General features: G+C 37.2%; 2 protein-coding genes across 5 annotated transcripts in view; one reads left to right on the top strand and one right to left on the bottom strand.

The window, feature by feature from the left end:
- Positions 1-12,852, top strand: part of OSBPL8 (oxysterol binding protein like 8) — a 201,563-nt gene that overhangs the window by 4,567 nt on the left and 184,144 nt on the right. The window lies entirely within an intron of this gene.
- On the bottom strand, positions 10,576-10,880 carry LOC118849581 (40S ribosomal protein S21-like). The gene has a single exon (XM_036758493.1). The coding sequence runs from the start codon at positions 10,878-10,880 to the stop codon at positions 10,629-10,631; it is 252 nt and encodes an 83-aa protein (XP_036614388.1). The 3' UTR covers positions 10,576-10,628.

Genomic DNA, 12,852 nt, shown 5'->3' on the forward strand with positions numbered 1-12,852 from the left:
GACTGCTTTAGCTGCATCCCAGAAATTTTGGTATGTTGTTTTGTCATTAATATAATCCACTGATCACGTAATGCTATGTGTCTCTACCTGTGGGATGAGAGGGAAGGGGCTAAACCTGCAGTCAGATTTATTCACCATTGTTGTGTTATGGGTTGTAATGGATGCATTTACTTTTTCTGCCTTTTTATATTTATTTGCAGTCTCTCTGCCTTAATCAAGGCCATTTTTGTAAAAGTTCCAGGTGGTGTTGAGAAATACATATATTCTTTAGCAATTCCAGTATAAATGCTATAAATTCCAGTGCCATAAATCTTTACTTCTAGTTTCTCCAACAATTTGTTCAATTCTCTGTTTTCTCTTTTGCTTATTTTTGTGACAGACTTGTCCTAAAGTGAGGGAGGGACACTGAAATCTCCTGCTTCTATTGTTTTACCGGCTAAGTCTTTTTGTAGTTCAGTTTATTTTTCTTTGTGAATTTAGACCTAAAGCTCTTGAAGCTTTTAAGTTTAATATTGATATTAGTTGTGAAGGTTTGTTTTGGCTTTGCTTGATAACGTGATTATAACTCCTGGGTTTTTGGATTCACCTGATGCATGGTAAGTTTTTTCCAGCCTCTCCATTTTTGTGGAGGCAGCTGTTGGTGAAACGGGTAGAGTGCCAGACCTGGAAGTCAGAAGGACCTGAGTTTAAATCCAGCTTCACACACTTACTAGCCAGGTGACCCTGGGCAAGTCACTTAACATCTGTTTGCCCCAGTTTCTTTAACTGTAAAATGGAGATAATATTAGCACCTCCTATTTGCAGGGTTGTTTTATTTGTAGAAAGCACTTAGCACAGTGCCTGATGTGCAGTAGGTGCTATAGAAATGCTTGTTCTCTCCCTTCTTTTTTTAATGTATCTTTCACAAGTGACCTGATTGGGGTGGGGGGGAGGGGGGGAGTTTGTTTTATTATCCAGTTTGGTGTTCTTTTTTGTTTTATTGGATTGTTTCATCTCTACATAAAGTTAGGAGAATTAAGTTTTATGTTTTCCTCTATTTTTCTCTGATTGTTTTTTTTCTTAAGGATTTTTTCCCTCTTCTGTAAACATGGTCCTTTGTCTCTTCAATTATTTTGGCTTAATCTATTTTATGGCAACCACATTTAAGCCCTTTGTTTTATAGATGACTAACTGGAGGCCAAGATAGCGGAAATGACATGTCGTGGATCTCACCAATGTTTAGAGGTATATGGAAATCTGCAAATATTTGCAAAATGCCTGCTCTGTTCAGAGCGTGGTGTTAGGTAATTGGAGGTGTAGGTAGATAGTGTAGGTTCGTGCCCTAAAGGAGCTTTATGGGCCAGTAGGGAGATAAGCTATAGATAAGAGTTTATGGTTCTCCTTCCCCCGGACCATGAAGGAGAGGCGCTGGGTGTTCTGACAGATGTTTAACAATGACTTTCCAGAGAGGAAAATGTACCCTGACATATTTCTAAGTTTAATCTGCGTAATTAACATTTTCTCCATCACTTTCTTAAGACCCCACAAGCAACAAAACAAATCAAGCCCTGATTTGTAGCATTTGCTAATTTCCAAGGTGTAAAACTGAATATTTAATAATGGACCAGCTTCAGCACACCTCACTATATTTTTCATTGGACCAATATATTGTATGCACTTTATCATGCATTTTTCCCTCTCTTTGTAGGGGGGGGAGGGGGGAAGGAAGGGCAACTGGGGTTAAGTGACTTGCCCAGGGTCACACTCCTAGTAAGTGTGTCAAGTGTCTGAGGCCGGATTTGAACTCAGGTTCTCTGGACTCCAAGGCTGATGCTCTACTCACCACACCATCTAGCTGTCCTGTATCATGCATTTTTGAGCTGGAAAGGACCTCTGGACTTATCTAGTCCACTCCCTCATCCAGAGAGGTTTAGTTCCCTTTCCAAGGTCACAGAGCTTGTCAGTGGCAGAGCTGGCATGACACCCAGGCTGTCTCACTGCAGATCTAACCTTTTCTCCCACATCACACAGATAGAGATACATAGCATTACATGATCTATGTGTTTGAGAGTTACAAAAAAAAGTGCTATGTGAAGTGGGATGGGATTGTGGCATCAAAGGCCTTCTAATGTGAGGGAGAAGAGTCATATGGGAGGACCAGGGAAGATGTCCTGGAGGAAGAATTGTAGGGATGGATAGCAACTCAACCTGCGAAGGTAAAGAGGGAGGTCATTGTAATCATAGGGAACAGTCAGAGCAAAGGCATGGTTGGGATCATGTATTATGTATGACTGAAGTGTACAGTGTCTTTTTGGGAAGCAGAGAATTGTCCAGTTTGGCTGGAACATAGAGTTAAGATGAGACGGGACAGGGAAGTAATATAACCTGGGAGAGGAGAGTGGTGGGAGAGGATAGAGGGCTGGACTCAGAGTCAGAAAAACATCTGTTCAGATATTTAACAAGCTGTGTGATACTGGGTAATTCATTTAGTATTTTTCAGCCTTAGTTCCTTCCTCTGTAATACAGGGATGATAGCACCTACCTCAGAGTTGTGAGAATCAAATGACATGACATAACCCTAAACCTTGAAGTGCTTCATTAGTTGGTCATAAGCATTAAGCGCATACAATGTGCTATCTGAATGCTAGCTATTATTGTTATCTCTCCAAGTTCTGTATGCAGGATAGCATTAGAGATTGTTAGATACTTTGTCAAAGTCTAGGTACACAAACTTTACAGTATTCTCTTGCTCTACTATTAAAAAATTCTGCTGTTTGGTATTATCTGCCCTTGATGAAATCATACTAGTTTTGTTTTTTTTGAAGTCTTTTTGAATCTTTTTTTTTTAACATTATTCACATCTCAGTGACTCCTTGCCTTTTTCCCTTTCTACCTCCCCAACCTCTCTAGTAAGAAATAATTTGTTTTGTATATTCTTAATACACAGTCTCTAGAACTATGTGCCTCATGCTGTACCTGTGGTCCATTGCTTCTTTGCCACAATGCAAGATGCAGCTTCATTAGCTGTCCTAGCTAGGGAATGATGAGCCAAAGTATTTTAGCTTCCATAGTCAAGTCACATCATTGTGTGTTGCCTTTGTTCTGTAGTGGGACCTTTTATTCCTCTCTTCCTTCTGTGCTTTATCTTTCTCCTAAATGAAAATACTGTGACCTATGAATACTAAGATCCAGAATACTTAAACTTAATCTTGTTAGACCAGAGTCTTTCAAAAGCCTTAAAAAATAGTCACTTTTTATTCCTGGAAATTTGTTCTGAAGGGAAACTTTACTTTGGTTCACTCTAATTCTCAAGATTGACATAGATAGAGCCTTATCCCTGAAACATTTTTTCTGATGTGACCTTGATTCTGATGTTAGTTTTCCACTAGAGAATAACCAGAATAATTAAATCTGTTAGATGCAGCCAGGGTCTTCTCACTTCCAGTATGTGTGTATGAGGAGCAGAAGGAATTTCACAGAGACTTGATGAGGATATTAATGCCAAGAGTCCTGGGCCTGTCTGCCAGGAGGCCTGGGTGCAATAGTTTGGCCTCAGCCAGTCAGTCATTGCAGCTCCCAGATGGAAAGGAATCTGTTGCTCCCTACTGTTTGCATCCTGAATTTTTGTCCTCCTGTTACTCTGTCGTGTCACTGCCTTCCAACCACAGGACCTCTTCTGTATCTTTGGTTTTATAGCAGGAACGTCTCCCCTCAACCCCTCTCCAACATTCCACTTACCACCAGGTTCTTATTTGTTGTCTGTTTCGTTTATGGAGGAAGAATGAGCATCTGGAGGAGGAATAAACGTACCTTTCTGGACACCATCTTCTGCTACTGATGGCTTCATGGAAGTGATTTCTGAGGTCTTAATAGTGCAGGTTTATAATTTTAAAACATGTTAAACTAGAGCTTTGCAATTTTTTTTTTTTGGATTTAGGAGCCAAAGGAGTCAAACGAAATTTTATAGGGTTTTTAAAAAAAACTTATTTTCTGATTTTTTTATTTTAAAATTAAAAATTCTAAACTTAGATATAAAAAATTGAGCATTTTGTATACATAGTAGAGTTCAAAAAGAAGAGAAAGTATATGATATCATTGTTCTTCCATCTACCTTGCTTTTTAAAAAAATGTAAATAATAAATTCTACATGTTACTTTAAGAATTGTCTTGCTTGCCTGTGCTTCCTTTTGAACTTCCTTCTGTTTTCTTCTGTACATTTAAAAAAAATTTCAATTGGCCACTTTCTTTTGGCATTACTACTGCTATGCCTCTCCTTTACTCCCTTACTGCTCCTCCTCATACCCATTAACACCAGAACTGTGTCATTTGATGCAATGCATTTTTTTAATCCATATGACACAATAGAGATAGTAAGGTAGAAAACTTTATTTCAAAATAAAATTTTTGAGTCAGTGGACACATATCCTTCTAGTGTTAAAAATGGGGGGGGGAGGGAGATGGGGGGGGTAGGGAGAGAGAAAGAGAGGAGAGACAGAGAGAGAAAGAGTTGTAATAAACATATTCAAACATCATAAGGCCGTGAATTGATCATGTCCAAATGTGTATCTTTCTGTACTTTGAGTACTTTCGAGTCCACTTCTTCTGTTAGGAGGTAGGTAACAAGCTTTATCATAAGCCTGCTGTATACCTGGTTGGTCATTCTTAAGTCATTCAAAGTTGTGTTTTTCTTTACGTCTTTGTATACATTGTTCTGCACCTTCCTACTTTGCTCATTGTCACTACCCAGGATTCTCTGAAATAGTCTCATCATTTCTTAAAGTAACTCATTAATATTCCATTACTTTAATATACCCCCTTAGATTCTAGTTTTTTTTTTTCTTTTAATCCCCATCTTTAGGATCAAGAAATTTGTTTTGCTTCTGATTTTTCTTTTCCTGGTATTATCTTTCCTCTTAACTTTCCACCCTATCTTTTTCTCTGTTGAGTTTGATGTATTTTTACATCAACATGTGTGTGTGTGTGTGTGTGTGTGTGCGTGCGTGTGTGAGAGAGAGAGAGACAGACCTACCCTCCTTTGTCTGTTTCAGATAGGAATAATGTTCATTTGATGTTGCGTGGCACAGTGGATGGAGTGCTGGGCCTGAAGTCAGGAAGACTCATCTTCCTGTGTTCAAATCTGTCCTCAGACATTTACTAGCTTTGTGACCCTGGGTAAGTCCCTTAACCCTGTTTGCCTAAGTTTCCTTCTCTGTTAAATGAGCTGGAAAAGGAAGTGGCAAACCACTCCAGTATCTTTGCCAAGAAAACCTCACATAGAGGTTTTCATAGGGAATCAGACACAACTAAAACAGCTTTACAGCAACAAAAGGCAATCCCTTATCCTTTATTTCAGATTTGCATACTCTTGCACACACAGATTATGAGAAATTTCGAGTCTCACTGCCTGCCCTCCATTTTACAATAGGAAGATTCCTTAGGTGAGGCCTTGTTGGATCTTTGAAGTGCTTTGCTATGGCATCTCAGAGCTGAGAGGTTTAAATTGATGTTTTCTTGCTGTATATGGGAGAAAATTCACCCCAAAGTACCCCCAATATGATTTTAAATAAGTGAACTAAAGAGATTGTAAACTATCTGCTATGTTTCATTTTAGGACTTAGTACCATTTGTAGAAATTGAGAATTTGAGCAGTCCAGCATATTTCTGCATCATTATTTAAAAACTCTGGCTCTAGAGGTGTATGCCTCTTTTGTTTTTCCAGTATAAAAGCTACAAAAATATTGTCACAAGGTCTTCGTACATTTTATAAACACATGAATCAGTTTCTTGGTGTGAGCCTGTATGTTTCATGCTTTGTTCTCTCCATTTACAACTTCATATACTACAGAGATGCCTTAAAATTGATGATAATGTCCCTCAAGCATTTTGAAATTCACAGCTACAGTCAAGATTGACAATCGTGAATGTGAAGGCATTTTGGAAACTAAAACATTATACAGATACAAGCTATTACCACAGCATTATGGAGCTTTGATATTAGGAAAGACCTTAGAGGGTATGCTGTATTCTCTAAGCACTATCTGTGCCAGTTATGCTCCCCTACAATATCCTTCAAAGGAGAATTATTTAGTCTTTGAAGTTCTCCAGTAACTGGGAAACCTGATCCTTATAAGATAGCTTTAATTCTTAGGAATTTCTCTTATACCATTAGTCCCTGCTCCCAGGGCCTCACCGAACAAGTTTAATTTTATTTTCCATTAATTTTGTCTTCACTTTCCCAGCCTAAACATTCCCTGTTCCTTGACCACTCATAGTCCAAACTCTCTCATTTTCCTTGTTTTCTGGTATCAACATCTAGAGAGCATAGTGAATACTGGATCTGGAGTCAAGAAGACTGACTCTTACTAGCTGTTGTGACTCTGGGCGAGTCACTCAACTCTCCGAGTCTCAGTTTCCTCATCTCTGAAGTGATAGAGTTGCACTCGATGGCCTCTAAGGTCTGTTCAGCTCTAAATCTATGATCCTCTAACGCAGCTTATCATCAGCATTCCTAAAATATACCCAGAACTTGATAACATATGTGTTATCTAGATTTGTTTTTATCAGGGCCAAGTATAGAGGAATAATTGTCTTCCTTGTTATGGACAATATTATGAGTGTTTCCTAAATTTACATTAGCTTTTTTTTGGATTCCTCATCACCATGCTTCATCACATTTCTTACTGTATTTAGATTTCTAACAGATAGGATTGAGTCCTTAACCTTAGGACTGGAAGTATGTGGCTGCAAAAGTTGAGAAGTTCAGCTGTTTTAAAAGTACTTTTTTATGTGTATTATGAAGTGTATATAATATAATATGTACATATGAAGTATGAAGCATTTTTTAATATGTAAGAAAACAAGGTGAATATTTAACAAAATGATTTATAAGAAATATTTACATATACATGTGTATACATCAATATACAGATTCCTGTATTCATACATGTATATTCCTACCCAGACCTGCTCTTTAAGCTGATTTCACCATTTCTTTTGCCTGACCACCATTTACTTAGTTTTCCATATTTGAAATCATGGTGTTATTTTTGACTCTTCCTCCTCTTTCCTTTCTCATAGTGTTTCTTGGACCTGGCTACCTGACATTGGTCTCTTGCATCTTCCTCTTCCTCTTGATTCCCACTGCTTTCACCTGACGTTGCTACCTACTTGGACTGTTGGAGCTCTTTCACTTCTCCCCAGAACAACTGCAGTGGTGTGCTAATTATTCTCCTTGCCTTAAGCCTTTGCTCATTCCAATCCATTCTCTACAGAGTTGCCAAAGTGAAATTTCTAAAAGCACAGGTCTCTATCCCTGTTGCTCTCTTACTCAGTAAGCTTCCCAAATCCTTTATTTAGCTTTTAAAGCTCCTCATAACCTGACTTAAACCCATCTATCCAGCCTTAATGTACATCGCTCCTTTTCCTTCATTATGTGATGAAATCAGACTAGCCTTATTTTTTCTCACAAATGACACTCATTTCCCATCCCTGTGTCTTCGTACTGCCTTCCCCTCAAGCCTGAAATACCCTCTTCTTCCTCTACTGTTTAGAATTCCTAATTTCCTTAAAAATTTTACTCAAGGGACATCTTCGACACGAAACCTTTTCTTATCCTTGCTCCTCCTAACTTGCCAGTGCCTTTCTGTCTTCTTCCCTCCAAAAGTGAGTGTACCTTGTATTTATTTTGTATGTATTTAGTACCTGCTTATTTAAGTATATGTGATCTCTACTGAGAGAATGTGAACTCGTAAGGGTGAAAGCTGTTTCATTGTTGTCTTTTTTTTCCTTGGGCATTGTGTTTGGCACAGATAGTGCTCAATAAATGTTCTTGATTGGTTTTCTAACAGATCTTGCTGCCTCCACCCTATGCCTTCTAACAATTATATCCTCTATTTATTGTCAGATTGATTTTCTGCTCAAACATCTTCAGTGGTTTTCCGTTATGTACTAAGTTCATATTGCTTTGCCTGGCATTCAGGGGGCCCTTCATACAACTGGTGCTAGGTCACCTTTCCAGCCTGTTTTCATATTCCCTGCTATGTCATGATTTCTGTGGCCTAATTAGTCAAACTGGATTACTTTTGTGACCCAACGTGCCCACGCTTTCCCTGCTTTTACATCTTGCTTCTGTTCTCTATATATGGAATGTATGTGTTCCCCACCTTTGGCTATTTAATTCCTTCTGGTAGGACAGGTCAAATGTCAGCTTCGAATGCCATCATCTCTCAGACCTCGCTATAACATTTAGTTTTGTGTACTACTTGGATGTATTTTTGTTGTAGTTACTCATGTATGCATTGCTTTTTCCTATTAGCTCCGCCTGTTTAATTTCTTTCTGATCCATTGTCTTTGGTTTTCACACTCCATCTTCAGCAGAGGTTTTGTAGTAGTGGAATAGACAGAAAGGATCTATCTACAGCTTTGGAATTTTGAAAATCGTTGATCTGGGTCTTACTAATAGGATGCTGGTATTTAGTATGATGGAAAATTACATTTCATTATATGTAGTTGAGTATTAGCTATAAATAACAACAGCACATTTCTCTAGGTATTGGTTTTGGTCTTAGTGTAGTTTAACATTTAATTAGTTATCAAGATGATGGAACAGTAAGAGGACTTACTAAGTTTGAAAATGACAGCACGATAGAGAATTGAAGGTGTTGGCATTAAGGCAGTTGGTTTTAGAGTTCATAGTAATTTTGGTCAGTGGAATTATAGTCTGAAAAAAATAGAATTATTTAATAGGCATACGTGGGGGTTAGTGTACCCATGAGTAGTGAGAAAAGCTCACGTAAATACAAAGTACATAATTGACCAGATTAGAAAATAAAGGATCTAACGGAAAATCAAATGTAAACTTTAGTCAGCAGTTCCCTAGTTGGCAATTAGGTGGGTCAGGGGATACGATACTCAGCCTAGAGTCAGGAAGATCTGAGTTAAAATCCAGCTTCAGATACTTCCTAGTAGTGTGACCCTGGGCAAGTCACTTAACCTTTGCTTGCTTCAGTTTCCTAAACTGTAAACAAGGGTAATAAGAGCACCCACCTCAACGTTGTTGTGAGGAGCAAATGAGATATTTGTTAAGCTTAGCACAGTGCATGGCACAGAGTAGATGCTTTATAAATACTTGTTCCTTTCCTTCTATAGTTCTTTTAGTGGAGTAAAAAAAAATCACTGGACCACGTGAAATCAAAGCATGTAGAATTTGAAATAAATCTTCTAGTAGCCAGATCCTTTTAGTTATGATCAGGTCTTGGTTCTGCTACCTGTCAGACAACTCAGAAATGAATCAAGACCAAAAAAGAAGTAGAATGGTTGAAAAATAGGCAATCAGTTATGTTCATGCAATAGACGTACTACTGAAAAGGGCAAATACCAATCTTTTGTTAGATTGTGTCATTTCAAAGGCACCATATGAACTAGTATCCTTCTCTGAATCTTTCTTCACACGTTTGTAATGCAAATAATTACTACCTCATGGATCTGTTTTGCATTTTTTTAATCTTTTTTTTGTTCATCACTGTTGGCATCGATAATTTACCTTTATTCTTCTTCCCTTTGCCAAGTGGTTCATTTATAAACAAAACAGTAGCATCAGGGGCTCATCATTTAAAGGAACTCTAAAGGAAACCAATGGGTGAACAACTCCTGCTACCTTCAAGCTCTGTTTTAAAAGTTAATTTAAAATATTATTTGTATTTTTTAACATTTTTTTATTGTGAATTCCAGATTCTCTCTTCAGCTCCTCCCCCACCCATTGAGAAGGCTAGAAATATGATACCTGTTATACATGTAAAATCCTACAAAATGTTTACGTATTATCTGTGTAGGAAAAAAAAACCAAGAAAAATGAAAAAAATGTTTTAATCTGCACTCATAGTTGATCAGTTCACAGACTTTTTCATCATGACTCCTTTTAAATTGTTATGGATCATTGTATTGATCAGAGTAGCTAAGTCTTTCACCACTGATCATTGTTATAATATTGCTATTACTATGTGTAGTGTTCTGGTTCTGCTCACTTCATTTTGTATCAGTTCATATATGTCTTCCTAGGTTTTTCTTAAACCATCCTGTTCATTATTTCTTATAGCATAATAGTATTCCATCACAATTATATCACCACAACTTATTTGACCATTCTCCAACTAACGGTCATTCCCTCAATTCCCAGTTCTTTGGCATTACAAAAAGAGCTGCTATAAATATTTTTATAAATACAAGTCCCTTTCCTTTTTCTTTGCTCACTTTGGGATAATAAAGTTATATTGTTGGGTCAAAGGGTATGCAGTTTTATAGCTCTTTGGGCATAGTTCCAAACTGTTCTCCAGCATGGTTGGACCAGTTCACAACTCCACCAGCAGTGCATTTGTTGTTATTCATTTGTTTTCTGTCACTTGCAACACTTTGTGATCCCATTTGGGGTTTTCTTGGCAGAAATCAGTACTAGAGTGGTTTTCTGTTTCCTTCTCTATCTCATTTTACAGGTGAGGAAACTGAGGCAAACAGGGTTAAGTGACTTACCTATGGTCACGCTGCTAGTGAGTATCTGAGGCCAGATTTGAAGATGTTTTTCTTTTCTTTTCTTTTTTTTTTTTTTTTTGCTGTTTTTCTGATTTATTAAGACATTTTTCACAAGGTTTCTTCAATTAGAAGTTCTTTGAAACAATACCATCATTTTTTGCCAGTCGGAGAATAGAGTCATCAGATTCCCCCATTCTACAAATTGCTCCACAAATTGCATAGGTTTTAAACTGGCCATTGAATCTGCCTGTAACCTTGTCACCCTCGGCCACATTCATCTGGATGGACGCGTGGTCCTTGGCCCCGATGATCCTGTTGCTTGCAGAGCATTTCCGCGGCAGGTACAGATTCACGAACTCTCTGGCGTCGTTCTGCATGTCGGAGGCTGTGGTACCGAGTGCCAACGCGAAAGCGGCGGAAGAGGAAAAGCGAAGATATTTTTCTGACTGCAGGCCTGGCCCTCTCTATTGTGCCATGTAGCTGCCCTAACAGTGCATGAGTACATTTTTTCTACATCCCCTTCAGCCTGTCATTTTCGTTTTCTGTCCTGTTAGGCAATCTGATAGGTGTGAGGTGGTATATCAGAGTTGTTTTAATTTGCGTTTCTCTAATTATTAGTAATTTAGAGTATTTTTCATATGACTATAGATAGCTTTGATTTCTTCTTCTGAAAACTTCTTATTCGTATCCTTTGGTCATTTATCAGTTGGGGAATAGCTCTTAGTTTTATAAATTTGGCTCTATTCCCCATGTATTTGAAAAATGAGGCCTTTATAAGACAAACTTGCTGTAATCTTCCTCTTTCCCTTTCTTGCTTTCCTTTTAATTTTGACTACATTGGTTTTGTTTGCAAAAACTTTTTAATTTCATGTAATCGAATTTATCCATTTTACTTCTTGTGATCTCTATCTCTTATTGGTCATAAACTTTACCCTCACCTATAGATCTGACAGATAAATTTTTCCATACTTCCTTGTGTGTTTGTGATCATCCTTTAATGTCTAAATCACATACCCATTTTGACCATATCTTTGTATATAGTGTGAGATGTTGGTGTATGCCTAGTTTCTGCACCATGCTTTTCAGTTTTCCAAACAGTTTTTATTAAGTTTTTGGCCCCCATGGCCTCCCAGCTTGAATCTTGAGGTTTTGACGGAGATTACTATTGTCATTTATGTCTATACATTGTGTACCTAATCTGTTCTACCAATCCACCATTCTGTTTCTTAGCCAATATTAGATTGTTTTGATGGTTACTTCTTTGTAATATAATTTGAACTCTGGTACTGCTAGGCTGCTTTTATAATTTTTTTTCATTAACTTCCTTGATATTCTTGACCTTTTATTCTTCTAGAAAAATTTTGTTATTTTTTCTAGCTCTATAACATATTTCTTTGGTAGTTTGATTGGTATGGCATTGCAATTTGTAAATTAATTTAGGTAGAATTGTCATTTTATTGTATTGGCTAGGCCTACCCATGAGCAATTAATATTTCTGCAGTTGTTTAGATCTGTCTTTACTTGTCTGAAAAGTGTTTTGTAATTGTGTTCATGTAGTTCTTAGGTGTGTCTTAAGTAGTTAGAGCCCAAGCATTTCATACTGTTGCAGTTATTTTAAATGGAATTTCTCTTTTTACCTCTTCCTGTTGTGTTTTGTTGGTAATATATAGAAATGCTAATAGTTTATGTGGGTTTATTTTATATCCTGCAGCTTTACTAAAGTTAATTGTTTCAACTAGTTGATTCTCTAGGGTTCTCGAAGTATACCAACATATCATCCTTAAAGAGAGGTGGTCTTGTTTCCTTGATGTCTATTCTTATTCCTTCATTTTCTTTTTCTTGTATTATGACTATAGCTAGCATTTCTAGTGTAGTATCAAATAATGACAGTGATAATGTATACCATTACTTCTCCAATTTTAGTGGGAAGGCTTCTAGTTTATCCCTGTTACAAATAATGCTTGTTCTTGGTTTTAGATAGATAGTGCTTATCATTTTAAGAAAAGCTCCATTTATTCCTGTACAATCTAATGTTTTAATAGGAATGGGTAAAATTTTTGTCAAAAGCCTTTTCTGCATCTATTGAGATAATCATCTGATTTTTGTTGTTTTTGTTATTGATATGGTAAATTATGTTTATAGTCTTCCTAATATTGAACCAGACCTGCATTTCTGGTATAAATCTCACCTACTCATAGCATGTGATCTTTGTGATATTTTGCTATAGTCTCCTTGCTAGTATTTTACTTAAAAGTTTTGCATCAATATTCATTGGGGAAATAGGCCTGTAGTTTTCTTTTTCCTTTTTTCTTTCTGTTGTTTAGTTATCAAAACCACTTGCATCTTCCT

The sequence above is a fragment of the Trichosurus vulpecula genome, chromosome 5 (genome assembly GCF_011100635.1).
Source record: "Trichosurus vulpecula isolate mTriVul1 chromosome 5, mTriVul1.pri, whole genome shotgun sequence".
In the NCBI taxonomy this organism is placed as follows: Eukaryota; Metazoa; Chordata; class Mammalia; order Diprotodontia; family Phalangeridae; genus Trichosurus; species Trichosurus vulpecula.